General features: G+C 39.5%; 1 protein-coding gene across 2 annotated transcripts in view; it reads left to right on the top strand.

The window, feature by feature from the left end:
• NAALADL2 (N-acetylated alpha-linked acidic dipeptidase like 2) overlaps window positions 1-27035 on the top strand; it is a 912012-nt gene that overhangs the window by 348677 nt on the left and 536300 nt on the right. For both annotated transcript variants that reach the window (XM_075068381.1, XM_075068380.1), the window contains one exon: window positions 20117-20618. In XM_075068381.1, coding sequence (XP_074924482.1) covers window positions 20125-20618 — 494 coding nt within the window. In that variant the 5' untranslated portion in view covers window positions 20117-20124. The remainder of the gene's footprint in view (window positions 1-20116; window positions 20619-27035) is intronic.

Genomic DNA, 27035 nt, shown 5'->3' with positions numbered 1-27035 from the left:
AACAAAATGACTTCCTTTCCTTTTGCTTCTGTGGGTTGATAACCCACGAGCTATATGCCCATTTAGAACTTTGAAGACAAGATCCAGGATCCTGTTAACAGACCTGGTATTGGATTTCCAGGATGAGGTGTGGATTATTGGGATGACATGCTCAGATCAGTCTAAAATACCTAGGAGATGGGCAACCATGAATTGAACAAATTGTAACTTTTACTGCCTCCCAAACACAGAACATATTGTAATAGCCCAATCTTGGGTTAAAGGTTCCACAACATATGATATTTGTCACCATTCCTATTCTTTAGATTGCGTGTTAGGTACAATAAATGGTAAAAGATCTTAGTGATAATTACCAAAGTCTGAATGTATAGAACAGTGCCAAACCTAAACAACAGCAGCTTAATTGGTAAGATACTGAATTCTGATGTATGGTGGAAAATTGTTGTTGGCTTGATCCTGCAAGAAGCTACTGAGTACCCCTGTTGCAGACACCGGAGGTGCCCAAGGCAAACAGTGATTCGTGCCCGGAGTGCTTTAGCGCCAATAAACACACCAGGGGGAGAAGCAAGCAAAGTTTATTTGAGTTCTCAAAGCGGTGCCAGGAGAATGATGCCTCAAATCCAGCACACCTAAAACAAGCAGTCTGTTCCTTTATATCCATGAGAACTTTTCTTGCTGACTAGCAAGCCCCCGTTTCCCCTCCCTCTTCTGTCCGGCTGCAGCATTCTTTTCTCACACACTTCTTTGTCTTCCCCGTCCCTCTCCTCCTTCCTCCCCCTGTAGCAGTTACGTAAGTGCAGGTGCATTAAGTAATCTTGGCCGCGGCAGCTCATTAGTAAGTTTTCCTTCTGCAAGTTATCTTGTCCTTCTGCTAAAGGTGCACAGGCCTCATTATTTCTGCTTTAGACCAATTAGAACTGTTGCAACTGATAACGGCTGTTTACTCCTGGCCTTTCCCATCAGCCAGCCTTTTAGGTCGATTAGAGTTCAAACATGGAAGGACTTTTGCTCATCTGAGGCTTAAACAGGGAGACTTTATATCCTTATTGCCTTCCACTTTTCCACGTTACTTAGGGTTATGCTTAGTGACACCAACACCCCTATCTTCCATTGATACTGATGAGAGTTAAGGAATCCTAGCACTTCACAGGAGATGCTCAGTCTTTTGTATGGTCAGACCTTATTTGAACAGAAAATGTGGGAAATCTGTCTCAAATACATTTGGGGACTGTGTTTCACAGATATAACCAGGGCCGGTGCAACCACTAGGCAAACTAGGTGGTTGCCTAGGGCACCAAGTGATTGGGGAAACCAAAAAGCGGTGCCCTGGCTTGGGCACAAGAAAGCCAGAGGCACTGGAAAGCCAGAGCGTCGGCTTGCGGGGGCAGCAAGCCCCAGCCATGGAGGAGCCGGCACGGCGCTGGGGGGCGGGGGCAGCAGCCTTGCAAAGGCAGTGGCACCGCTAGCAGGGAGCAGCAGCACCCTCCGCCCCTCCTGCCCAGGCTGTGTCCCGATGCGCCCCCTCCACCCCCGGGGCTCCTGCAGGCTGCAGCAGATGCATGTGGGCGCCTGGCCTCCATGCACCCCTGGTTCCCCCCTCGGTGCGCTTGGACGCTGCAGCTCCCAGGCATGTGAGCTGCCGCTTGGGCACAGGGCCCTGAGCCTGCTCAGGGAGGGGCAGCAGCGGCTCACACAGGGAGGGGGGTGCGTGGGGGTTGGCGCCCACATGCATCCATTGCAGGAGCCTTCGCGGGGGGGTGCGGGGTGACAGGCTACAGCCTCGGCAGGAGGAGCGCCAGGCGCGGCTGCTCCCCGCTAGTGGCACCGCCGCCTTTGCAGGGCTGCAGTCCCCCTACGCGCTCATAAGACTGATTTAGTTTGTCTGCCAGTTTGAGTGAGAAGAGCTCTGCCTCTATATTTAGGGTTCTTCAATAACTTGATATCCCATCACATTGCGTTTTTGGCCTTTTGTGTTTGAAAAGCAGATTCGGTGTTCACCACTGAAAATCTTGGTTATATTCCAGAACAGTGGTACAGAATTCAGAAGAAGCGCTAGATTATAGCTTAATGTGGAAAATGGGAATATTCCTCAGTTTTCAGATAAAAAAGACCAATTACATGGTTGAGAAGTAAATATAAAGTGTTTTAATGTGTTTATACGAGGTGAGTTTGTTTATACTTGGACCATCACATCTTAAAAAAGTCTTGTTTTACTAACTTCAAGATTGTTAAAAATTCAGAAAGAAAGAAAATGACTTTGAAAGTTGAGTATGGAAAAGCAAGCTTTTTTTTTTCCCTTCCCTTTTCTGCCTTTTGAGGTGCTGTTACTCAAATATTTGCACAGCATATTTTGAAAGTCAAATGAAAATCAGTGAACTCATATCAACTAAGCCACCAAGTAGTTAGATTTCCAGAGGATGGGGAGAGAGAAATACATTTTTTTATCTGAGATAAAGAGCCTAGATTTTCATGAAAGTTGCTGAAAGTTAGATGAGCAATCAACTGAGTGGGATTTGTCAACTGCAAAGTTGATTCTTGGTAGGCTATGCCAAGTGACTTTATTTATTAATTTCGATTTAATTCTAAAAGAAACATCCCACAGCCATAGGCACCACTGACAACCTGCTCAGTTGTTTGTCTGTGTGCCTGTTATATCATGTCTTTAGACTGCAAACACCTGGGGACTATCATTTACTATGTATCAATTTAGTTCCTAGCACAATGGGGCCCCAACTTGATTGACGCCTGTGGCAATATAAGTATTTAATATTAATATTTTTAAAACCCAGTGCCATAGGAATTGTAATACATAACTCCATCCAGAGTAGCAGCATTTCTCCAGCCCCCATGCTATATGCACTGAAGCATGTGAGTAACTTTAAACATAGCAGGACTACTCACATGGTTGAAGTTATGCAAGTGCTTCAGTGCTGTATTGTCTAATCATCAGTTAGTAGATGCAATGGCATTTGAAGTGCTCTTTAACCATAAACTGGCAGATAACTGTTGTCTTGCACCCTATGACACATAGTACATGGTTGCAAATTGTCCTGCTTAAGGGACTCACTCTGGGTATCCTTGGTGCACAAATTCCCTCAAAAGGTGCTGGGCTACAGACTTGGTCATGTTCCCTCTACACTTTTCTCCACATTGGTTGCAAATATGGTAGCATGTCCTCTAGGGATGGTGTAGCAGGCTATCAATAGCTTTCCTACTCTGATTTGAACCTTAGCATCCATAACCTGAGAAACTAGCATGAACCCCTCTAAGCTTAATTACCAGCTTAGATTTGATCTCACTGCCACCATCCAAAAATTCCAGTGTTTGTTACACTTGGGTCCCCCAAAACTTCCCTGTGGGACCCCAAGACTCAGATGCCCTGAGTCTCCTAACAAAGGGAAATAAAAGACTATCCCCCCCACCTCTCTCCCACCAGAATTTCCTCTCTGGGCTAACTGAGAGTTACTGATGCAACCTCTTTACATCCACAATACCAAGCAAGGTCTCCTCTCTTCCACAAGAGACAAATCCAAAGACAAGAAACAGAAAAGATTCTACTCTCTTCCCCCATAGCTTCTTCGCTCCCATGGGACACTAGGAGATTAAACACAAAGAGCAGTTTCCCCTCCCCTGTCTTTCCTTTCTCCCACCAATTTCCGGTGGGTTAAACTAGAAACAAAAAAATCAACAGGTCTAAAAAGCAAAACTTTTAATAAAAAAAAAAGAAAGGATAGAATAACTGTTCCTGTAATCTAGATGTTAAGATACAGGGCTTCCAACTGATAAAATGAATAAAACAATAGAAAAGGGATAAAAGCTACCCAAAACAATACAATTCTAAAGTTACTTATAGCAAAATTACATATGAAAGACTCACCAGCCAGATACACAGATGCAAATACAGCAAAACAATATAAAGACTATACTTTTGCTAACTTTGTACTTACAACTGGGAAACTGAGATTAGAAGCACAGATAGAAAGATCCCCCTCTCATAGCTGAGAGCCGGACAAAGACACAGACCCAAACATTCCCTCCCTGAGCTTTTAAAAAATCCGGTTTCCTGATTGGTCCTCTGGTCAGGTGTTTGGTTCCCTTTGTTAACCCTTTACAGGTGAAAGAAACATTAACCCTTAGCTATCTATTTATGACACATGCACACTCCCTATCCCTGCTCTCTGGAGTTCTTGGGAGGCAATGTACCTATTCAATGGAAAATGAGGCATATGGGTGTCATGTTGGCCCAAGGATATGTCTGTGCAAGAGCTAGCTCTTCTAGATGTTCCTCTGAGTTGCCTTGCAAAGGAGAAAAATGTGTGTGTTGCAGGAATTCTGAGGAAAAGCTTGGAATAGAACATGGATCTGCTCACTCCCAGGCATGTGATTCACACTCAAAACCTTCCTTCTTAGCAGCATGTATGATTTATATTATAAGAGAAGAAGATTTACAACCCAATAATAAAATATCCCCTCTGCCCTTGTATTGTATGATTGTATTCATTACTGATCATTATGAAATATCTTTTTAATAATCAAGAGGTAACAGGTGCAGTTAGAGCTATAAAGGTTGGTTGCGATTTGCCCCTCAATGAACTGATGTGCAAAGGGTGGGGGGCACAAGGTGGAAGCTTCGCCTAGGGCACAAAATATCCTTGCACCGGCTCTGGATGTAACAAAATGTTGCACAAACCTCTGGATATAATGCTGTTTGACCTTAGATCTAAAACCACAGGATTAAATTAAGATCTATCAATACATGTGAGTATATAAAAAAAACAAAACTAAGATGACAGATATTGCTTTTCATTCCAGTCTGATTTGGCTCTAAGGACAGTGTGCACATATTGTAAAGGTCATATGCTAAGATGTTTTTGCTCTGTATATTACCACTAATAGATAATATGGTCCTGATTCTCCTGTTTCTTGCGCATCTTGTAATCATTTACACCTGGGCAAAAAAGTGTCAACTGCCCCCAGGTCCTTTTAACTTCTTTTTTCAACATATCCCAAGTTAATACCCTTTGCATATTTCTTGCACTAAAATATTTAGTCTTTTGACTGAATTACAGATTTTAGTCCTCTCATAGAATGCACTATATGGAGACCAGTTTTTTCAAAGTCGATGCCTAAAATTGGACACCTCAGTTCATAAGAAGTCATCTAAATAAAAGTGACTTAGTGATTTTGCACAGAGATTGAGATCCCACAACTGTCACTGAAGTCCATAGGAGTTCCAGATGTTCTACATCTCTGAAAATCAGGTCACTTTTATATCATATGTAAGGGTTCGGTGGTATTATAATTAACCCTTCAGATTCATAGATCTCAAAGTGCTTTGCAAAGGAGGGTAAGTATCATTATCCCTAATGTACAGAAATGAAGTGATATGACCAAGATCAGCCAGCAGGCCAGTGTGCAGGAGGGCAGTTGAACCCAGTTCTCTTGAATCCCTGTCCAGTGCTATCCCCACTATGTCACATGCATCCTGTGGAACTTTAGCCACTCATGGTTGAAGCTTTTGGTCATAATGTCTACCTGTTTGACATCAGTGAATAAGAATATGCAATGGAGATAAGTTTAATATGTGACTCCAGTAGTGGTGACATTCTAGATCTAATAAATACCTTAATTATTCAAGCTATAATTTATTTACTTTCATGTCCCTGATGCTGGTTGCAATAGATAATTCAATCTATTGTGATTATTTTGGTTTAAATTTGTATAAAGGAGTAAAATAGAAAATTCCAGCTCAGATCTATAACAATGTACTACATTTAATCAGGCAAACTATAATCTTTAACTATTCTCAAAGCCAATAAGTAAACGTAGGAGTGAGTGGATTTTCAAGATATCTAGATTTGCAATCATAATATATATCTTCTAACACAGCCCTGTGATGCAACAGTCTCTTTTAACCTATTGCAGCTGTTTCTACTTTTGAGGGAGTATTCTTTTGGCACGTCTTTTACTGCATTATATGAGCCTTCTTGGCAAGTATATGAAGACAAGTAATTAAGCTGTTTTCTTTGCCATGTACACTTTATGCTATCATACGCTATAAATATTTATTGTGCAGCTAAATCTGTACTAAAAGTGCAATATATAAGTGTGTATAGTGCAGTTTTGAATCTGTACTAAGGACACCTCTTAGGTACGAATAGAAATAGGTTTGAGAAAATACTGTATTTATTTAATGGAACAATTACACTTGAAATTAGAGGCATATTTAGTCATTGTATTTACCTTATTGTAATAAACATGGTTGTTTCAGACTGCATGTTGACAGTATAAAGATCCTGTGATAATGCTGTCTATATTTTATGACTTAATGAATATTACATTTTCATGCCAGTTGCCTGACATTTAATCTCATCACAGTGTTACTTTTATGTGCCATTGGAGATCTTTTATTTTTAATAATATCCCTATTCATAAATAAAATATATAAGCTGTGAGGAGTACTTAAAATAGTTCATAGTAGGTTTTGTAATAGTTTTAATTCATCTAAAAACTATAAATATACCTGAGTATGTAAAATACAGTGTATACTGTGTGATGGGGCAAGGCCAGATGGCTACAGTAAAGTACTGAGAAACAAGTATGTTAGCCTCAGGCTAAACAAATCCCTAGTACCCTGGTAACCAAATGGCAGTTGCTCCAGGTTAATCAAGGCACCTGGAGCCAATTAAGACCTTTCTAGAAGGCAGTAGAGATAGCTACTTTAATTAGAACACCTGCAGCCAATCAAGGCACTTGGGCTATAAGAGGAGCTACTCCAGTCAGGTAGGGAGGAGCAGAGAGAAGGAGCGGTGTGAGAGCTGGCAGCAAGAAGCTGAGAGTGAGAGAGTGTACTGCTGGAGGACTGAGGAGGACAAGCGTTATCAGGCACAGGAGGAGGTCCTGTGGTGAGGATAAAAAGTGTTTGGAGGAGTCGGGGGAAGTAGCCCAGGAGTTGTAGCTGTCATGCAGCTGTTACAGGGGGCACTATAGACACTGCGATCCACAGGGCCCTGGGGCTGGAACCCGGAGTAGAGGCGGGCCCGGTTTTCCCCCCAAACCTCCCAACTCCTGATCAGACACAGGAGGAGCTGACTCAGACTGTGGGTTCCACAAGAAGGGAAGATCACTGAGGTGAACAAATCCACCAATAAGCGCAGGACCCACCAAGGTGGAGGAGGAACTTTGTCACAACTGCTGTTAAGCACGCTGTACAAAAGCAGCAAATAAAATTTGTAATTCTGGAAACTACAGTAACCAAATGTAGAAAATGCTTCCTAATATCACTTTCTTGATTTTACTTAATTATAAATTTAGTCATTTTGATTTTAATATTTAACCAGCTCAGATAACTTTTTCACTGGAGACTTTGGGCCTGATTTTCTTCTCACTTACGCTGTTGCAAATAAGGAGTCAACTGTCTCCACTGAAATAAAGGAGTCACTCCATTGTAAATCTGGTGTAAGTGAAAAAGTGGGTCTTATTTTAAATACTGATGGCCTGTTCCTGTTCTCATTGAAGCCTGTGGAAGCAGGTTTGGGTCCCTTATGTCTTCAACAACTCATGCTCATAAAAAAAGTTAAGCTTAGAAACACACCAAGTTAGCCATTCCAGCAAAGAGTGTGTTGTACAGGAATTGCAGAGGCTTTTTCATGCCCTAAGTTACGGGTGACATGGCAGGAAGGATTTGGATTCAGAGTCAGAAAGTTTACATGTGGCACTTCTGAAATGATATTCAAGATCTTGTGAATCTCCTGGAGAGAAAAGGTGAATGCTTATGTTAGAAATATTAATAGAGCGATGCAGACCTTGATGTTGAAAATTAACAGACACAAACTTGTCTGTGCACATCACATATAGAGATGTAAATGATCTAGAGAAAGTTATCATGGACGGAATAGTGGAGGGTCATCATTGTAGGGGATGACTAACGAGGAGCTGCATAAAGGGTATGTGGCATATCACTGGACCGTCAGTCAGCTCTCGAGTGCTTGAAGTTAGGAATGGATCACAAATGCTTTGGAAAATTCTTCAATGATATCCCCAGTATTCAGACATGAATAAATGGATTTACTTAATAAGCCAGAAATGAAAGAAGATGGAGAGGTATCCCTCTATTTAATATTTACTGTCTGTGGAGGTTTTATCACGGGGAATCATGAGAATTGTGTTTATAAACAGGATTCATTTTCCTGCAGATAAGCTTGTTTTAATATTTCATAGGAGGGAAAAAATAATGGTTTTGGGAGATCTGTTTTGCTCAAACCTGGGCTTCCTTGTTTTATAGACTGGTGTAGGTTTGGTGAGTTTGAGGTAGAAGATCTCTGCAGACTGCAGTGAAGGACAGAACATTGCTATGGAAGATCTTTGAAATGACTGAGGAAATCAGATTAACTTTGACACCAAATATAGTGCTAGCGGACTGATTGTTTTCCTTTGCACTGAGATTAGCTGTTGCCACTGGTTTGATAACAAATACAAACTAAGACTTGGAAAGGGTAAGAAATAAAATTGCCTTTCTTTCGCAAATGTTTGCGTTGCTAAATTCACAGGCTTCCTGTGACCTTGGGCATTATTTTAAGATGCTTATGGGTTTATTGAAAAGGAGCTGTGAGTACAGAGTAGCCAGTGGACAAAGAGAATACAAAGTGAACAACTGGGAATATTTCTGAGTCTGGTGGGAGTGGCCTTTTGTGGTAGGTTGGAAAAGGGGGACAAACTCAAAATTCCAGGACTCGGAGCAGATTGGTAGAGTAATGGGCTGCAATCCTGCGGTCCTTACTCAGGCAAAACTCCCATCGATTTCACTGTTGCGTAAATCAATGACCATTTTGCCTGAGTAAATATCACAATATCACAGTTATACTCATGCTAAGTTGTTGGAACTGATGATTGCTGGAGTTGTGATTGGTACAAAGTACCCAATTAAAACTTGATGCCTGTAATTTTAGGCCCATTTGGGTGGGTTAATGCCGGTATATAGTAATATTTAATGTTTTAAATATTCAAATCAATCCTCACAGCACCCCTAGGACATTATTGGATACGTTTTTTATTATCCCCACTTTACAGATTGGGAGACTGAGCCAATAAGGTAATATGACTTGTCCAAGGTCACATAGTGAGTCAGTTACAGAGCCAGGATTAGACTTCAGGATCATCTGAATCTTGATTCATTAGTTATTCTTCCATATAACACTGCCCTCTATATAGTATATCTAGCATTCCTGGAAAATAAATACAAACTATGTTAGATCTACATAAAGCCATGTAATTTATAGTACTATTCCTAAATCTTCCTAATATACTAAAAGTAATAAAGAACATGCCATTGCATTATATGTCTAACAAAACAGAACACAGCCTTCCTTTGCTGAATATGGTATGTACCCTTTGTTGACAGAGATCAGGGATGTCCAATGCATACCGCTAAAGCACTTACATTAGAAAAAGCAAACACAGTTCTGATTCGCAATACTGTTATGGAGAAACTCAACCAAGAACATTCTGACAATGTATAAACTTCACATTGATGCTACTAGCTTTCAATTGCCAATTTCAGAGAGGTATCCAAGTGAAGTTTAATGATCTGTGTGAAATATTCTATAGTCTAAAATTATCTTGTTTGAATTACATTTCATTTGTATGTGTTTTACTGATTTAATACAAACCATCAGCCTTCTTGTCTATATCTCAATGCATTATGCTTTTTCAAATGGCTATTGCTGACATACCTCACAAAATCTAGGTTAACCATATATTAGAGGGTACAACAATTGATGTTCTGCTTTAACTCAGCTTACTAAGTACCCTGGTATAAGATCCTTTTTGTTCTCCTAGTTTTAGTGCACAATTTCCCTCATCTTCAATTATGTACACAAATGTGTGCTTTAAAACAAAAGGAGGTACTCTCTAAATCAGTGGTTCTCAACGAGGGGTACTTGTACCCTGTGGGTATGCAGAGGTCTTCCAGGGGGCACTCAACTCATGTAGATCAGTTATTTGCAACCTGGGGGTTGCAGCCCCATTGTTGCCATGGGATGGGTTTAGGGGGATCGCAAGTGCAAGGCTGGCATTAAGGGGTGGCAAACGGGGCAATTGCTTAGAGCCCCATGCCACAGAGGGCCCCGCAAAGCTAAGTTACATGCGTCAGTCCCACCGCCTGGGGCTCAGGCTTCAGACAAGGCTCACAAGTGAAAAACAAGCTCGAGTATCACACTGAAATGTAAGTACAATATTTATATTCCAATCTATTTATTTTATAATTACACCTCTACCTCGATATAACGCTGTCCTCGGGAGCCAAAAAATCTTACTGTGCTATAGGTGAAAGCATGTTTTAGCAAACTTGCTTTGATCCACTGGAGTTTGCAGCCCCTCTCCCTCCGCCCGAGCACTCCTTTACCACATTATATCCAAATTCATGTTATATCGGGTCACGTTATATCAGGGTAGAGGTGTATATGGTAAAAATGAGAGAGTCAGCAATTTTTCAGTAATTGCGGGCTGTGACACTTCTGTATTTTTATGTCTGATTTTGTAAGCAAGCAATTTTAAAGTGAGGTGAAACTTGGGGTATGCAAGACAAACCAGATTCTTGAAAGGGGTACAATAGTTCAGAAGGCTTGAGAACGACTGGTCTAAACAATAAGCAGTTTAAGCTTAAACAACTAATTCACTTTAATTTTTTTAAAAAAATGTTGCCTAGTCTAAAAGATAAAGAAGACCAATTGAAAAGTTAAAGGAACTGAACTGTAAAATGCACGTGTACCTGATTGTTCAGTTTGTTGCGCCCCTTCTAGAGACAGTTCTACATAGGATATGAGTCTACTAGAGCTAACATTTAAGACGATAATCCTTTAACTCAATAGATACAAGCCAATGTTCTTAATGCTGGATGTTTGAGGTTCAGTCTCTGGTAATAATCCAGGATAGTGGTGGCTATATATTCAGCAAATGAAACACATGCAGTGCTACACTGAAGTTGCTTTACTTGAAAGTCCATTAACAGCATTAGCGTTAACTCCAATGAGTAAAAACATAGATTACTACAGAATAGAATGGTGGCATGATGGATGAACGATGGAGATGACCTTTTAGTGGTAGCTTTTCCTATTCTATTTAATATAATACCCCATCCTCATTCATCTCAGCAGATACATAGAAGAATGGCTGAGAATGTTTAATTATAAAGTGAAATGAAACAAACAGGGTCTATCAAATGAATTAGCAGTGCATCTTCGCCTCCAGCCACATGCCCAAGGACAGAACATTTATCTGCTGTCCCAAGGTCACAATTGGGTGGGCTGGAAGAGCGTCAGTTCTAGCTACAACAATTTTTGTTTATGTTATGTAATACTGAGGATTGACTTCAAAATAAAGAGGAAAAACCCAGTAAGAAATTATCAAAAGCAGATATGCAGCTGAGATATATAGCTTTAAATGTAGATTTACTCCATCATACGGGACCTAAGTGTGTTTGGAAAATGAGTGTTGTCTTATGAATACAAACATACTAGATTTTAGGTCAGACGCTTACAGAGAGACTGAACAGATTAGTATCTAGTCTGGGGGCTGTGTGTCCAGGGCATTGCAGTTCTATCAAGAAATGAAAAACAGAAAAGAGGGATACCTGTATATTATATGTATAAATTCACTGACTGTTTGAGTTGAGTTAATGCGTGTGAGTTTTTGTTTTTAAAGTGAAGGAATAAAGCTCAGTTCAGCATTTGCACATTAGAAGATTCAGTTTCATTCAGGAGGCTGAATGTCACACCACGTTGAGTATGTGTGAAATAACACATTGTGATGAATTCACAGGAATTGTACACCATGCAAAATTACACCTCTAGGCAGACCCAAATGATCAAACTTGAGCTTTTCTGAGATTTGACAGCTTATTTCAGAAGAGACTCAGAAAAGAAGGTCAAAGGTTACTAGACAGATTACTACTACACTGTTAGCCTATGGCTGTAGTAGCCCAAACTCTGCAATATAATATCTTATAGTGATTTTGGTCTTTGTACTGAGTTCCAAGAAGAAGTGGTTGTAGCTTGAAGGCTTTACTGATTGGTATTTGGAAACCATCTTGTTCTGTATATCATACACACAATGATTCTGCTTTCCCTCTGGTTTTTCTATGTGTTGGAATAGCCCAGTTGACTTAAATTAGCACATTCTTTGATCTTCTGAGAGCAGAATTGTGTCCAATATATGTGACTGGATAGATTAATTAGCAATAATTATGGTGTGTCAGTGTGTCTGTTAATGTGTATATATATATATGTCTCAGTAAATGTATGTTCATATACATACTGTATGCTTTGCTGCAGCAGTTGTCATGGCAACCTGAGCTTTAACATTTTGGAATTCACCCAGAAAATACACTTTGTACAATGGTGAAATATATTTGCTTGTTCTCTGAATTCTTCAGATAAAAATATTTTAAAAACGCAGAAAATTATGTAAATAGTTCAAAAAAGCAGAAAATGTTAGTCTGTTTTCTATTATAAGCCATGCATAAAATGATTTGCTATATTTTGATTGCCATAAACACCAATATAGCCCAATTATAAATCTTGCCTTCTTTAGCTCTATAATCTATTATTTCTAGAGGTCTCACTTCAGAGTTGAAATTGATAAAATTCAATTAAATCCCACTGAGCAAACAATTGAGAATGACATTTTACAGAATGTATGTTATAAAAAAAACTGTAATTTTTCATTTTTTTTAGTGTTGTAAAGTGCCTTCAGGTATTTAGACATAAGATGTTATTATCTGAAAGCACTTTACAAATATCAGTGAGTTTAAAAGTTTCTACTATAAAACATGGCTTTGTAAAAGAGCAGTGTGGGGCTCCATATTCATTGTGCTTCACGTTGATTTCCATATCAACTTTGCTCTGTTTAGAAATGGATTTTTCCCTTAACTACCAGCCCTGTTATCTCATCCTAAGCTCTGAGAATCAAGTCATTCTTCTCATCTTGTGCATCACTACCAGTTATAAAAGATCTTTGGCCAAATTTTGCCCTTAGCTGCACCTATGCAAATCCCACTGTCTTCAGAGTAGGTCCGAAGGGCCAGGTTTTCAAAAGAACTCAGCACCTGAAAATGGGATTTGCCTCCCATTTTAGGCATGAAAATAAAAAGTGGCCAGATTGGGTGTCGAGCAATTCTAGAATGTAAAGCCATAGATGTCACAATGGGAACTTTTGTGTGCTGGTCATGTTTGAAAATATGGCCCTTATAAAGATACATGTGTAGGAGTTGAGCTCTCTTAAATATCTGGCCTCAGTTGTGGGTGCTGAGGAATTGAAAATCTGGCCCTGAGCTTTTGGAATTTGAGGAAAGCCTAATTTTCTATTGCCTTGTTCCCAGAGACGACCTATGCCTGCTGATAGCGGGAGGCACAACCCCGGAACAACTCAACTCATGCTCCCACAGCCAAATCCCTCCTCCTGGAAAGCATCACCCCCCATTCCGCCCCCCTCGTTCCTGCAGCTCGCAGCTGTACTTCCTGCTTCTGGCTCTCTCTGCCTGATGCTGCTAGCACCTCGCTAGCTCACCATGTGACTGAGCAATCTAGGGGGGATAGGACCCTGCATGCCTTCCCCTCTCTTCCCCCCAGTGCATCACCTCTGCTTGTGCCTACCATTCAGCAATACCTAATTGATTTAGGAGATTAAGTTCCATTTTCAAAAGTAATTTAGGCACTTTGACTTCCTGTGAGACTTAGGCTATCTTAGGATCCTGTCATGGAGACAGAGAGATTGCTGCACCCCCAGAAGAAGTAAAGGCATGAGGCTGAAGGATTCTATTCAGAGCTCAGGGACAGAGCTGCAGCCATCACACAATTGTCCCACCCTTAGATTAGGCCCTGTGGATCTACCATGCTTACTAAACAAGTCCAGCTGGGTTCAGCACCTGTGATACTTTCCTGTGGGAGTTTGTGACCGGTGGTGAATATAGATAGTGACCAGCCAACCTTTTTAACCCAAATTTTATTTATTTTCACAGAAGAAAAAAATATTTAAAGAGAAAGGATTTTAAAACAGACAGGCTTCATGGACGTCTGTCTTACATAAAGGCTTACCATCCCCTGAAGGGCACCTAAGCAAGCCTAGTTTCCCCAGACACCCCAGTGGGAGCCTGTATCTGTCTGCTTTCCCCAGAAACCTCCCCAGTAATTACCACCGCTCTGGAAATAGTCTCTTTTTATTCAACTGGAGTTTTTGTTCTTGTCAGTTCTGGGGGAAGAGGGAGTTGGCTCTGTTTATTAAAAAACAGGTCAGTAGGTTGAGCAGAACTCCTCAGAACCAATAGTTCTGCCATTGTCCTGTAACAACCCTGAAGTCTTTGGTGAGGGTGGCTTATTTTGAGCTATTCTTCCTTCCTGCTTTTTTCCTTATTAGCCCGCTGTTCAACTGAACCCATATATTCATATGGCAAAAATTCCAATAACTGGGTCAACACGCAGTATTCAAAAATTACCACAGAGCAGCTCTGCTTCTATCACAATGTCTACGTTACTTTTGAAAATGGCACCTAGGATCCTTTGTCACTCAGGCACTTTTGAAAATGTTACCTTTGGCCTACTCCTGCTCCTTTTGAAGTCATATGTCCCTTCATGCTTCAACCACCATTTGAGAGGACATGCATCCATGCTGATGATGGTGTCTGCTCGATAAGAATCTGAAGCAGGGCAGACTGACGCATGTTCATTTTTATCATCTCAGTCAGATGCCACCTGCATCTGCAGACAGTTGGTTTTCTTTTTTGCTGGTTCAGGATTTGTACTTTCCGCATCAGACTGTTGGTCTTTTTAGACTTCTGAAAGCATGCGCCGTACCTTGTCCCTCACAGATTTTTGGAATTTGAAAGATTCTGATTCTTAAACCTTGGGTTCAGTGCTGTATCTTTAGAAATTTCACATTGGTAACTTTTTTGCATTTTGTAAAATCTGCAGTGAAAGTGTTCTTAAAACAAACAATGTGCTGGGTCATCATCTGACTCTGCTATAACATGAAATATATGGTAGAATATGGGTAAAACAGAGCAGGAGACATACAGTTCTCCCTCAGGGAGTTCAGTCACAAATTTAATTAACACATTTTTTTAACGGGCGTCATCAGCATGGAGGCATGTCCTCTGGAATGGTGGTCGATACAGGAAGGGGCATACCAATGTTCAGCATATCTGGCATGTAAATGCCTTGCGATGCCAGCTACAAAGGTTGCATGAGAACACCTGTTCTCACTTTCGGGTGACATTGTAAATAAGAAGCTAGCAGCATTATCTCATGTAAATATAAACACACTTGTTTGTTGTAGTGATTGGCTGAACAAGAAGTAGGACAGAGAGGACTTGTAAGTGCTGAAGTTTTATATTGTTTTGATTTTGAGTGCAGTTACGTAACAAATACATTTGTAAGTTGCACTTTCATGATAAAGAGATTCAGTACTTCTATGAGGTGAATTAAAAACTATTTCTTTTATCATTTTTACAGTGCCAACATTTGTAATAAAAAATAATATGAAGTGAGCACTGTACACTTTGTATTCTTTGTTGTAATTGAAATCAATATATTTGAAAATGTAGAAAAAGATCAAAAAATATTTAATAAATTTCAATTCGTATTCTAGTTTTTAGCAGTGCAATTAAAGCTGTGAGAAATAGTGATTAATTTAAGTTAATCACATGAGTTAACTGCGATTAATTGACAGCCCATATATATATATATATAAATATTGTGTGTCATATATCTATATCTATCTATAGGTAAGGACATAAGAATGGTCATACATTGTCAGACCAGCGGTCCAGTATCCAGATCTAGCCCAGTATCCTGTCTTCTGACAGTGGCTGGTGCCCAAATGCTTCAGGGGGAATTATCAGAACAGGGCAATTATCGGATGATCCATCTCCTGTCATCTAGTCCCTGCATCTCTATACTGAACAGTCCCAGTCTTTTTAATCTCTCTTTATATGGAAATGGTTCCATACCCCTAATCGTTTTTGTTGTTCTTCTCTACCTTTTCCAGTTCTGATACATCTTGTTTTGAGATGGGGTGACCAGAACTGCACACCATATTCAAGGTGTGGGCATACCATGGATTTATATAGTATCGTCATGATATTTTGTGTCTTATTATCTATCACTTTCCTAATGGTTCCAAATATTCTGTTAGTATTTTTGACTGTCACTGCACATTGAGCACATGTTTTCAGAGAACTATACATGATGGCTCCAAGATCTATTTCTTGAGTGGTAATAGCTAATTTAGAGCCCATCATTTTGTATATAGTTGGCATTATGTTTTCCAATATGAATTACTTTGCTTTTATCAGCCTCGAATTTCATCTGCTGTTTTGTTGTCCAGTCACTCAGCATTGTGAACCCTTTGTTAACTCTTCACAGTCAGCTTTGGATTTAACTATCTTGAATAGTTTGTGTCGCCTGCAAACTTGCCATCTTGCTGCTTACCCCTTTTCCAGATTGTTTATGAATATGTTGAACAGCACAGGTACACTATTTACCTCGCTCCACTGTGAAAACTGACCATTTATTCCTACCTTTTGTTTCCTGTCTTTTAACCAGATACCAATTCATAAGAGGACCTTCCCTCTTATCTCATGACTGTGTTCTTTGCTTAGAAGCCTTTGGTGTGGGATCTCTTCAAAGGCTTTCTGAAATATCTGTCTCAGGGATGTGAAACTGGTTGCACTGGGGGTACATCAGGCTGGCCCATCCCATCTAAGAGTAGGCGATACAGCCGTGTCAGGAACTGGGTGGAGTATCACAGGAGGAGGTCCATGCCTATGTGTGGATTTGTGCGTCATGTGACACTATGGCAAGTGCTAATAGGTTGGAGTGAGGAGACAGCTCCAGACCCATGTGACAGGAGCTGCCATGGAGTGAGTGAGGGGCAGGTTCTATTTCTAATCCTGCCTTCCCCCAAAGGTCTCCCCTCCCTCTGCCCACATAACCCCGGCATGGCAGAACCCAATGTTCCCAACCCTCCTGCATCACCCAACCCTGGTCCACCAAAGGGTTTTAGTGGATTTTGTGACCCTCTGCTACCTTAAATTTCCCATTCCTTGTATGTGTGTGTGTGTGTAGTATTTTGATTGCAGGAATGAGGGCAGCTGCTTTTCTTTTAAACAGCTGACATTGTATTGGCTTTGAGGGGAGGCACTTTAACTTTCCATAACTGCGGCAATATTGAGTTAAAATCCCATAAGAAGACTTGATATTGTCTTCCCACCTATGATACAGTAGTCATAGGTACAAAATCATTATAAGGGCTTAAAACAACAACAACAAAAACAAACAATCTGGATAAAGAATAATGAGACAAACCACCAATGACATGCCAAAAATCAGGATGAAAAAACACTATTAAAAGTCATCTTTTCCAACTACCCACACTATTTCTTATGGTGAGTATAAAGGGAAGCGGATTTCCCTGATAGGCCACATGCCAAAGGTTGCCGATCCCTGATCTAGTAAATGGTCTAACTGGTTGTGGTATTTTGAGTAAAAATAAAATGGCTGAGCTATTAAATTTCAAGAAAAGGTGGTTACTGTTTATGCAGAGTAACAACAATTTAAAGAAATGTTTATGGTGTGCTTAAGTTGATATTTAAATGACCTTTATTAATATAGATTCAATTGAAACATACATTTTAAATGTCATAAATGCATACACTAATTGCATACTGCCAATACACAGTGGCCACCATAAAAAGTTAGCAGTTAGTGACAGTTGTCACCACACTATCTGACATACAGTAGTTATTTCCTTTTCTACCTGTTGTGGAATGCTGACATTTTAATTGATTGAAATGGCTTTTTTTTAAAAAAAACATGAATGTTTTGGTTTGTGTTTAAAGGAACATATACACAAAAGCTTAAATTAATTCATCATAGAAATCAATAAAATACAGGTCTGCAAAGATCTTGTGGTTTGGCAGCTGTCCATAAGGGCTGACTGTTTTTAATTGTGACCATTGTATATTGATGATATGCAACCCAGTCCCACCCCTAACAAAGGAGCTTGAGACCCAGTGAGGCTACTTATATGCATAAAATTAAAGGTGTGTGAGAGCTTTTGCAGGATCAGGGCCTTCTTGGGATTCCGGATGTTTTGCAAAGCACTGAAGCACATGCATAATTTTAAGCACATACCTACATGCTTTGCTAGACGGAGGGTACAGTGCTCAGCACCTTGCACGATCAAACCCTTGTTTATCTACGACCAATAGCAAGATTTTCAAGAACATCACCAGGTCATTGTTAAAATAAAAAAAAACAATGTCCTATCCCAGCAAAATTGAATGAGTTAAGACAGGCATGTTTATTTGAACTCTGAGCTGTGTCAATTTCTTTTAAAAGGTTAATTAAATGTACATTTTGTGTTTATATTCCTTTAAAAGCAAACCAGACTTTCAAAGACTTATTTTTTCTGATCTAAAGTTGTTCCAGTCATTTAAGAAGTTCAATGGGACTACATACAATCGTAAAGCTAAGTCTATGGGTAAATCATGGTCCAAATGTTTGCAGTTAGATAACCCCTATATTTGCAATATTGAAGTTATTCCCTTGTAGTAACTAACTGAGTAGTACACTGGTAACTGAGAAATACAAGTGTATGATGCAGATACTGCAGTAGCCTTAGGTAAAACTGGCAATGGACTTTCAGCCTTGAAAGCTGGGAAGACTGCTGATCCCTTTCAAGCATGGTCTTAAGCTCCTCTAATTGGCTGCTAATCTGACTGTAACCTTGACCCTCTAAAATGTTGTTTTGGGTCATATTTTAGCATCTGTATCTACTTCCCCTGAAGTCAGTGGGAGTTTTGTCTGAGTAGGGATGGAAGGATTGGGTGCAAAATGTATGTGGGAGCTGTGCTATAAAATCCTGTATAATATAACTTAAGTGGGTATACTGTTGGCTGTTGTAAGCCTGTCTGCTGTATCTGTTTTTAGGAAAGGGACATTGAAATGGCAGCTGTTCTGTAGGGAAACAGGATTTGTAAATTAGATACTGTATAGAGCAAGACATTTTTTTTTTAAAGTATGATATGCTGTTTCAGTAGATCATACTGTTTTGTAATCTTTTGTTCTTTTCAAAGATTATTGCTAAACTCTTTTTCTATTTTGTCATATAAAGTGGGTTCATCCAGTATGTGACCCAGAAAATGCCATCTGGAAGCGAGGTCTTAGATCAAGAAAATATATTAATGTGCAACAAGGAAGGTAGCAATGTGGATGTCACTCAGATATCCATCATTGTGAGGAGTTAATATGTGTATCTGCATTTCATTCTAATTGATGAGTCGGTCTGATGTTTGAAAAGCATTAAATTGCTGATGCTCATGTGATGGAATGTCTATTGTCAAAGTATGGATGAAAACTGAGCCTCAGCACTGCAGTCAGTTTAAAAATGATTTGTAGAGAATTGACTTTGAATGTTTGTATTAGAGGTCAGAGTTCCACTTAGAAGGCTCACACAGCTGTAGAAATGTCTAGAATTGCTAGAGTTATGCTTTACTATTAAGTAAATGCGTTAGGTAAGAATCTCAACCTGGCAGTAATTTGATTCATTAAAATGGTAAAACTAACTGGAGCAAAGCGACTGGGACAATTTCTAAGTAAATTCATCAGTCATTCAGAAACTATGCATTTTAATACATGTAAATAATAGAACCGTCTATCCAAATGGAAGCCTTTTGTTATACTCACTGGATTAATGCTATATTAGAGAACTATAGAAATTAAAGATGCAGAAAAAACTACTAGGACAACTTGTATGTTCCCTTGTTAGTACTGAAATATTCCCTACATTCTCATACTTTTTAATATGCTATGACCATTATTATAACCTTTTCTTTAATACCAAATGGAATTGCTAATAGAAACACTGACAGTATAATGATACTGGGAAGAAAATTAAAGAAGGTTATGCTTAGGAAGAATGCAACATTGTGGACTCAATTTTTTTCTTTAAATATGGACACACACATCCCTCTAAGTGTGATGAGAGTCACACACTATTGCATATGAAGACAGAACTGATGCACATAAATATTTAAATATTGCTTTCTGTCGTTTTTTAATAGAAAAGAAGATGGCTTATCGCAAAGTGAACGCAGACCAGAGAATACAGGGGCACTCTCAATACCTTGACAATGATGACCTCCAGGCCACCACATTGGAACTAGAATGGGACATGGAAAAAGAGCTGGAAGAGCCTGGCTTTGACCATTTCCAACTGGATGGCACAGTTGATCACCATTCGGGAAATTCACAAAATACTAACATTGATCTTGAGCCTATTCAGCCCTCAGCATCCCCTAAAGGAAGATTTCAGCGACTTCAGGAAGACCCGGACTATGTGTCACATTATACAAGACCCACACCAAAGAGCAACCGCTGCAACTTTTGTCGGATATTTAAGCTATTTTGCACTGTTTTGATTTTATTTATTTTTGGAATTTTAATAGGATATTATGCACAAAAAAAATGTTCTCCTTCCCCCACTTCTTCAGAACCAAGTGACCCTCATTTCTACCACGAGATTCTCAAGGAAATCAAAGCTGAAAATATTCAAAAGATTTTCAGGTATGTACCTTTAAGATTTATTATTAGCACCGGTAGCTAAGGTTTCTGATAATATGTAAACACTTTCTTTTAATTTTTTGTTTCTTCTGTACAGAATGTTGTTCGCAAACATTAATTCTGCTGCTTGTGTTCAACTTTCTCATGATGTTTGTGACACTTGCATCAGATATACTTGTAAGGGACTTAGAATGATTTGAAAAAAAATGTATAAAATTAATGCAGAACTTTGTTAAAAAAATACTTCCATAATGACCCAAATCCTATTGTAAAATGAGAGATTATTTTTATAGGGAACATAATTTTGTTAAACACTGAAATGATTTTGGATGTGCACAGATTGACAAATTCAGACCATTCAAAGCAAGTGCTGAAGCTGGCAGTCTTTTTATAGGTTTATTATGTTAAGAAGGTGTTGGGCGATAGCCATATTTATCTGACAGATCTCTAGATTCTGATGTAAAGGTTGTAATTATTTCAAAGCAAACAAGTGTGTGTGTGTATACAGACACCTTCCAGATATTTCAGTATTGATGCGTGCAGGATTGTAGAAGCAAGAGTATAATGAAAAATAGAGTAATCATCTCTTCGGATTCAGTCCTTGCTCACTCAAAACCAGTGTTGACAAATGACAAGATTTTATGTCATGTCTCATGATATTTGGTGTTTTTTTTCTTAAAGCCCTAGTTCCAGGAGACAGGTGATTACCTGGGAATCTTGGCTTACTTTTTTAAATATGAAAGATCCCATCCACATGGATACAAAGACAAGATTGAAAATGTGAACACTGAAGGTCCTCAAACCAGTAGGCAAATAAAAAGACTGACATGTTTTTTCCCCAAATATCATGTTTTTAAAGCCAATATTATGATTTTTGGGGGACTAGTTTATAACCTTTGAATTCTGAGGGTGGGCAATACTGCAAAACACTTATTGAAACCACTGATTTTTTTATTGGGGAAGTAGTCATTGATCAAACTATTTGTACAGGACACATCACTGTGATATCAGAGTATGGGATCAGGCCTTATGTGTTCAGAAGTTCTGACCATTTTTCTGCAACCTGAAGACAAGAGGTTTTGCATACCTTTGAGCTGAGCTCTGTATGTTACACTCTTGTGAAGCAGGACACTGTCAAGTCTGATTGCTGATTTGTAGCAGGATTGGAACTTAAAAGAGAGTCTGGATCTTATATATAGAGAGAGCTTTACACAGATAGTTTGGACCCTATGGAGAATCTGAATGGGAGTGTTTATACAGCTGTTATCCTGTTATCTGTTTAACCTGTTTAATTTTGAGGGGTTGGTCGCTTTTCTTTGTGGTAGCGTAACCCACACACCACCTGGATGTGGTGCTTTGTCCCATCTAGGGGCACCAAGACCACTTAGAGAGAGTTAAAATGAGCCTGCTCTGCAGCCTTAGCTAAGAGCCAGGCAGCTTTTAGCTTATGCAGAAGGGGCTTATGAATTAAGCTCCAGAGGTCCCTAGTTCAATCCCACCTGCTGCCTACCGGGGTCTGTCGGTGTTACAGTAGCATCATTCTTTTGATAAAGTATTATCGGACAAGAGTTTTGAGTGGCTGGCTATCAATTCTCTATCAGATATATAGGTAGATAGATAGATAAATAGGTAGATAAATGCTGTTTTTAGTATGCATTATTACCCAAAAGATGGCCTCAGACCAAAATGTTGGCCTTAGAAAAACTGAGTTTTCTGTTTTGTAAATTGAATGTTTTAAGTTGCTTTCCCTCAACATCGGTTTGGCAAGCCTCAGAGCTATTGCAAGGAAATCTGTTCATATGTAGTATAAACAATATAAAACACATCATACATGTAGCTTGAAAACAAACTGACAAGATGGATTATATATTGTTGTAAGATTTTTTTTAAATGTACTTTGAATTACTTAGAATAGCTGGCAGCTGCTTAACTTGCCTTTTCTAAATGCTAGGGTGGAATGGCATTAATTTAATTTTCCTAACTTACTTCTTGGCCCAGACTCAACAATGAGAAAAGACTGTATTTACAATCCTAAATAAGACATAGAAGGAAAGAAAACTGATATAGTTCATGATGGTTTAAATCTAATCATTAACAACATTTGTATCACCTTCATATGTGGTGAGGGCCAGAGTAAGAACTTACTGCACGCCCCTAAAGCTTAAATCGTTGGACCTTATGGTATCTAATAAAACATCCGTGGCTGGCCTGAGTCAGCTGACTCGGGCTTGCAAGGCTCGGGATTTGGGGCTATAAAATTACAGTGTAGATTTCTGGGCTTGGGGCTGGAGCCCAGGTTCTGGGACCCTTCTCCCTTGTGGAGTCCAGAGCCTGGGCTCCAGCTCGAACTCGGACATCTACACTGAATTTTATGGCCCCACAGCCCGAGCCCTGCAAGCCCAAGTCAGCTGACATGGGCCAGCTGCGGGTGTTTTGTTGCAGTGTAGATATACCTTGTGGATCTTTCCAGCACTCATTGAAGTTAATGGACAGACTTCTATTGATTTCATTGAGCTTTGGCTCAGATTCTGTGTGGGTGCAGTAAAACTCACCTGCCAAACACAGGGTTAGGGAGTGGGCCTTATGTGAGATAGAAGCTGTACTTTCTCCGCACAGGTTGTATGGGATATAAGGCAACTAGATCCACTTAAGTACGAAACAATGGTCCTGCTCTGACTGAGTCTGTCCTCACTAGACTGTACAGGGGCAGTAAGGAGATCTTTTCTGAGGTAAAAATGGGGTGCACAGACATCCCTGTGCAATGGCTCCATCTGTGACCCCTGAGATCTGACACTATGCAGGACTTCTGTAAGTCTAATTTTGGCCTTCTGCCTCCTGCGTGAATACTACCCTAACCCACCAGACAGAATGCTAGAGATCTTCAGACAATAAAATACTGTTTTGGCTTTTATCTTCTGTTCTTTAGACCTTTTTTTCCCATGGAACATACTCAATGTAAAATTTCAGTGCGATTTAGCACAGTTGTAATTATTGGCTTTGGTTAAATGTTCTAATTAGCGACACAGCCTAGGTAAGGATTATCTTCCTAAAGTATTTAAAACCCCCAGTAGGAAAATACTGAAAAACGTGCACAATAAGAATAGATATCTGTCTAGTGCCTGTAAATGGTCCAATCTTTTAACAGGACTAAGATCATCTCAGATCCTTGAAAGGCAACAAAGACTCACTGTAAAATAAACTGTTTTGTTCCGCCTTCTCATTGTTCAGTGCCACAGAAACCATGATAAATTATACCGATAGAACCTTCTAAGTTGTCTAAATATTAAATTGTGTAAATAAATTTTTATAAAAGAAACATATTATGGGCTAAATGCAGCCCTGATATAACTCCAACTCCATTGACAACAATCAAATATTGTGACCCTGATGGAACTACACCTGTTAATGGCTTAACTTGTCTTCATCATTTTCTTTGAGAGAGAGATCGAAGAAAGTTATAGGGACAGACCATACTGTATATAGTTGGAGAAGGCTGATCCAGTGGTTAGGGCAGATGCAGATAGGCATCTAGTGGGATGTTCAAAAGGACCATGGTAGATACTGTGGAGGAAAATGGCCTAAGTCCTAAACTTTGGCTAAACTTTGGTTAAGTGAACTGTATGTATGGTTAGGTGAACTGTGTGTGTGGCCTGGAGGAAGGAGAAAGGGTGTTTGTAATGAGTAAACTGAACTTACCCAAACTAAGGAACAGCAGTATATCATTTGTACTATAGTGTAAAATATGTCAGTTCTCTTTCAGCATATTTGCCTTTGCCCTATAATATTTTACAAGAAAACAATAATGTAAGATATAGCACAATGGGTGATTTTCTGGCTCCATTGACGACAATGGGACTTTGGCATTGACTTCAGTGGTACAAGAATTTCACTCAATGTTTTTATTGTTAATATTGTATATTGAGGAACCACAAAACATCAGCTTGGTTTCCTAACAAGTGATTTCAGTGGGAATATTTTTGAGTAAAGACTAAAGCAGGAGTCAGCAACCTTTCAGAAGTGATGTGCCAAGCCTTCATTTATTCACTCTAATTTAAGGTTTCGTGTACCAGTAATGCATTTTAACATTTTTAGGAGGTCTCTTTTTATAAGTCTATAATATATAACTAAACTACTGTTGTATGTAAAGTAAATAAGGTTTTTAAAATGTTTAAGAAGCTTAATTTAAAATTAAATTAAAATGCAGAGCCCTCCAGACAGGTGGCCACGACCCGGGCAGTGTGAGTGCCACTGAAAATCAGCTCACATGCTGCCTTCGGCACACATGCCATAGGTTGCCTACCCCTGAACTAAAGGATAGGGTTGAAAATGCTGACATTTAATAATCAAAAAGAGAGAAAGAAAGAAAACAGAATTTCAAGGAATCATAATCTTCAAGGCTGTTCTTCTCAGCTTCCTGAAGGTACTCTCCCTTTGTAGAGACAAGACTCCAGTATTAATTGGACACAGGTGCCATCCTGAACAGGAGTTGCAACAGCATATTGTCTCAATGTTCCCAAGCATCTCTAGCCAATAGGAATACAATACCATACACTGGACTCCCATTTAACTCATCTAAATAGATTTTAAATGTCAGTTACCTTTTAGATGCTAGATTAATTCAGTCCAGATGCAAGTGCAGTCCTGAACTCTCTAAAGCACTTTCTTACTCTGTAATTTCTTGTGAACAATAAAGGAGACTAATAAAAGTTCATATGAATGTTTGTGAGAAAACAAATATATAAGGGACGCAATTGTAAATACCATCAAAGTGAATTTGAGGTTTCTGTGCAAATGAACGCTTATGAATATATTTTGCAATATTTTATTCTCTGCAGTCATCTAAAAATACAGCCAGAGTAGCTGCACTTAAACCAAATTCCTGCATAAATATAATGTATGCATTTATCCTTTAAATACTGAACTGATCCCTAAAGGCAGAGGTGAAAGTAAGCCACTACAGTGTACCAGCAAGAGCCAGTATGATGCTGTGCCAGACTGGACTGGCTTCCGTGGCGGTGATTTAAAGGGTCCAGTGCTCTGGCTGCTGCAGGGAGCCTTGGGCCCTTTAAAGTGCCACTGGAGCTCCAGTAGCCGGGCTCAAGCGGAGATTTAAAGGGCCCGGTGCTCTGGCCACTTCTGGGAGTTCCGGGAGCTCTGGCAGCCAGGCTTGGGCGGGGATTTAAAGGGTCCGATGATCTGGCCTCTGCAGGGATTCCCCAGGCCCTTTAATTCATCCCGAGCCCCGGGGCTCCCAGCTGCCTCTGCAGCTGGTAGCTCTGGTGTGATTTAAAGGCCCTAGGGCTTCCAGCCACAGCCAGAGCTGCAGGGCCTTTTAATCTTGAAAGGCCCCACCTCTTCCAGTTGAGGCCACGCCTCCACTCAGGACTCCAGTATACCAGTACGTCCTTTTAAGTTACTTTCATCTCTGCCTAAAGGCAGGAATTTTCCATAAACAGAAATATGTAATACTGACTATTCTAATCAGCCATGTCATGAAGATTCATTTTTATGAGGTAGGATAGAGATAATTGAATTTCATGTGCATTTTAGACAGACGTGTTGGGGGAGGGGGAGGGCAGTAATGGAAAAAGATTTCCAGTTAGCAAATAACCTTTAGATTTGTTGGTTCAGTTTCACCATAGAAATGTGATAGTACAAGAATGCAAACAACTTGACAGTATAATTAGAAACACAACTTTTGATACTTAAGGAACATACACAGACAAAATATCTGGAATGGTCTTAAACTTCAAAGAGTCTGCATTTGATTGCTTGAGTTGAATGGTGCTACTGCTGTCTGTGCATTCTGCTATATGCATTACAGGAGCTTTTGCAATAATATCAACGAGAATTAATTTTGAGTGTATTGCAAGAATTATTTTTAGTACATCGTAAAGCATTTTATTCCTTGCCATCCCTCTTTGAATTAAATCACTGTTATTATTAACTTATTATTTTAGTAAAGTAGTGCCTAGAGGCTCGGACTGAGATTGATGTCCCATTGTGCTAGGCATAGAACATGCAGATAGACCAGACTGTCAAAAGATGAAAGGAAGCAAAAATATGTCTCTCTTCTTCAAAGTCCTTAATATATTTGAGTGAATGCTGGTGTACATTTGAATATAATTTCTGAAATGGAATGGTTTTCCTTCGTGCTGTATTATATTTTTGACAAACCAAATGCATTTGGATAGGAGAAATATAATATAATAATTATATTGTTTGCTGTGACTAGTAGGTAGGAATTTCAGCTTTAACCGATAGAAATGTCTCAAGTACCAGAACTTTATTATGGAATATTACAGCAGTTTTAAAGCTTGAATTTCTTTCCAGATCAGTTCACAAGACAATTGATTTTTTTGCAGATTGTGTTCCAGTGACAAAATTCAGCACATTTGTCTGTTTATTCTGCCAAGGAAA

This window comes from Chelonoidis abingdonii, chromosome 8 (genome assembly GCF_003597395.2).
Source record: "Chelonoidis abingdonii isolate Lonesome George chromosome 8, CheloAbing_2.0, whole genome shotgun sequence".
NCBI lineage: Eukaryota > Metazoa > Chordata > Testudines > Testudinidae > Chelonoidis > Chelonoidis abingdonii.
This window is presented reverse-complemented; position numbering and strand designations above follow the sequence as displayed.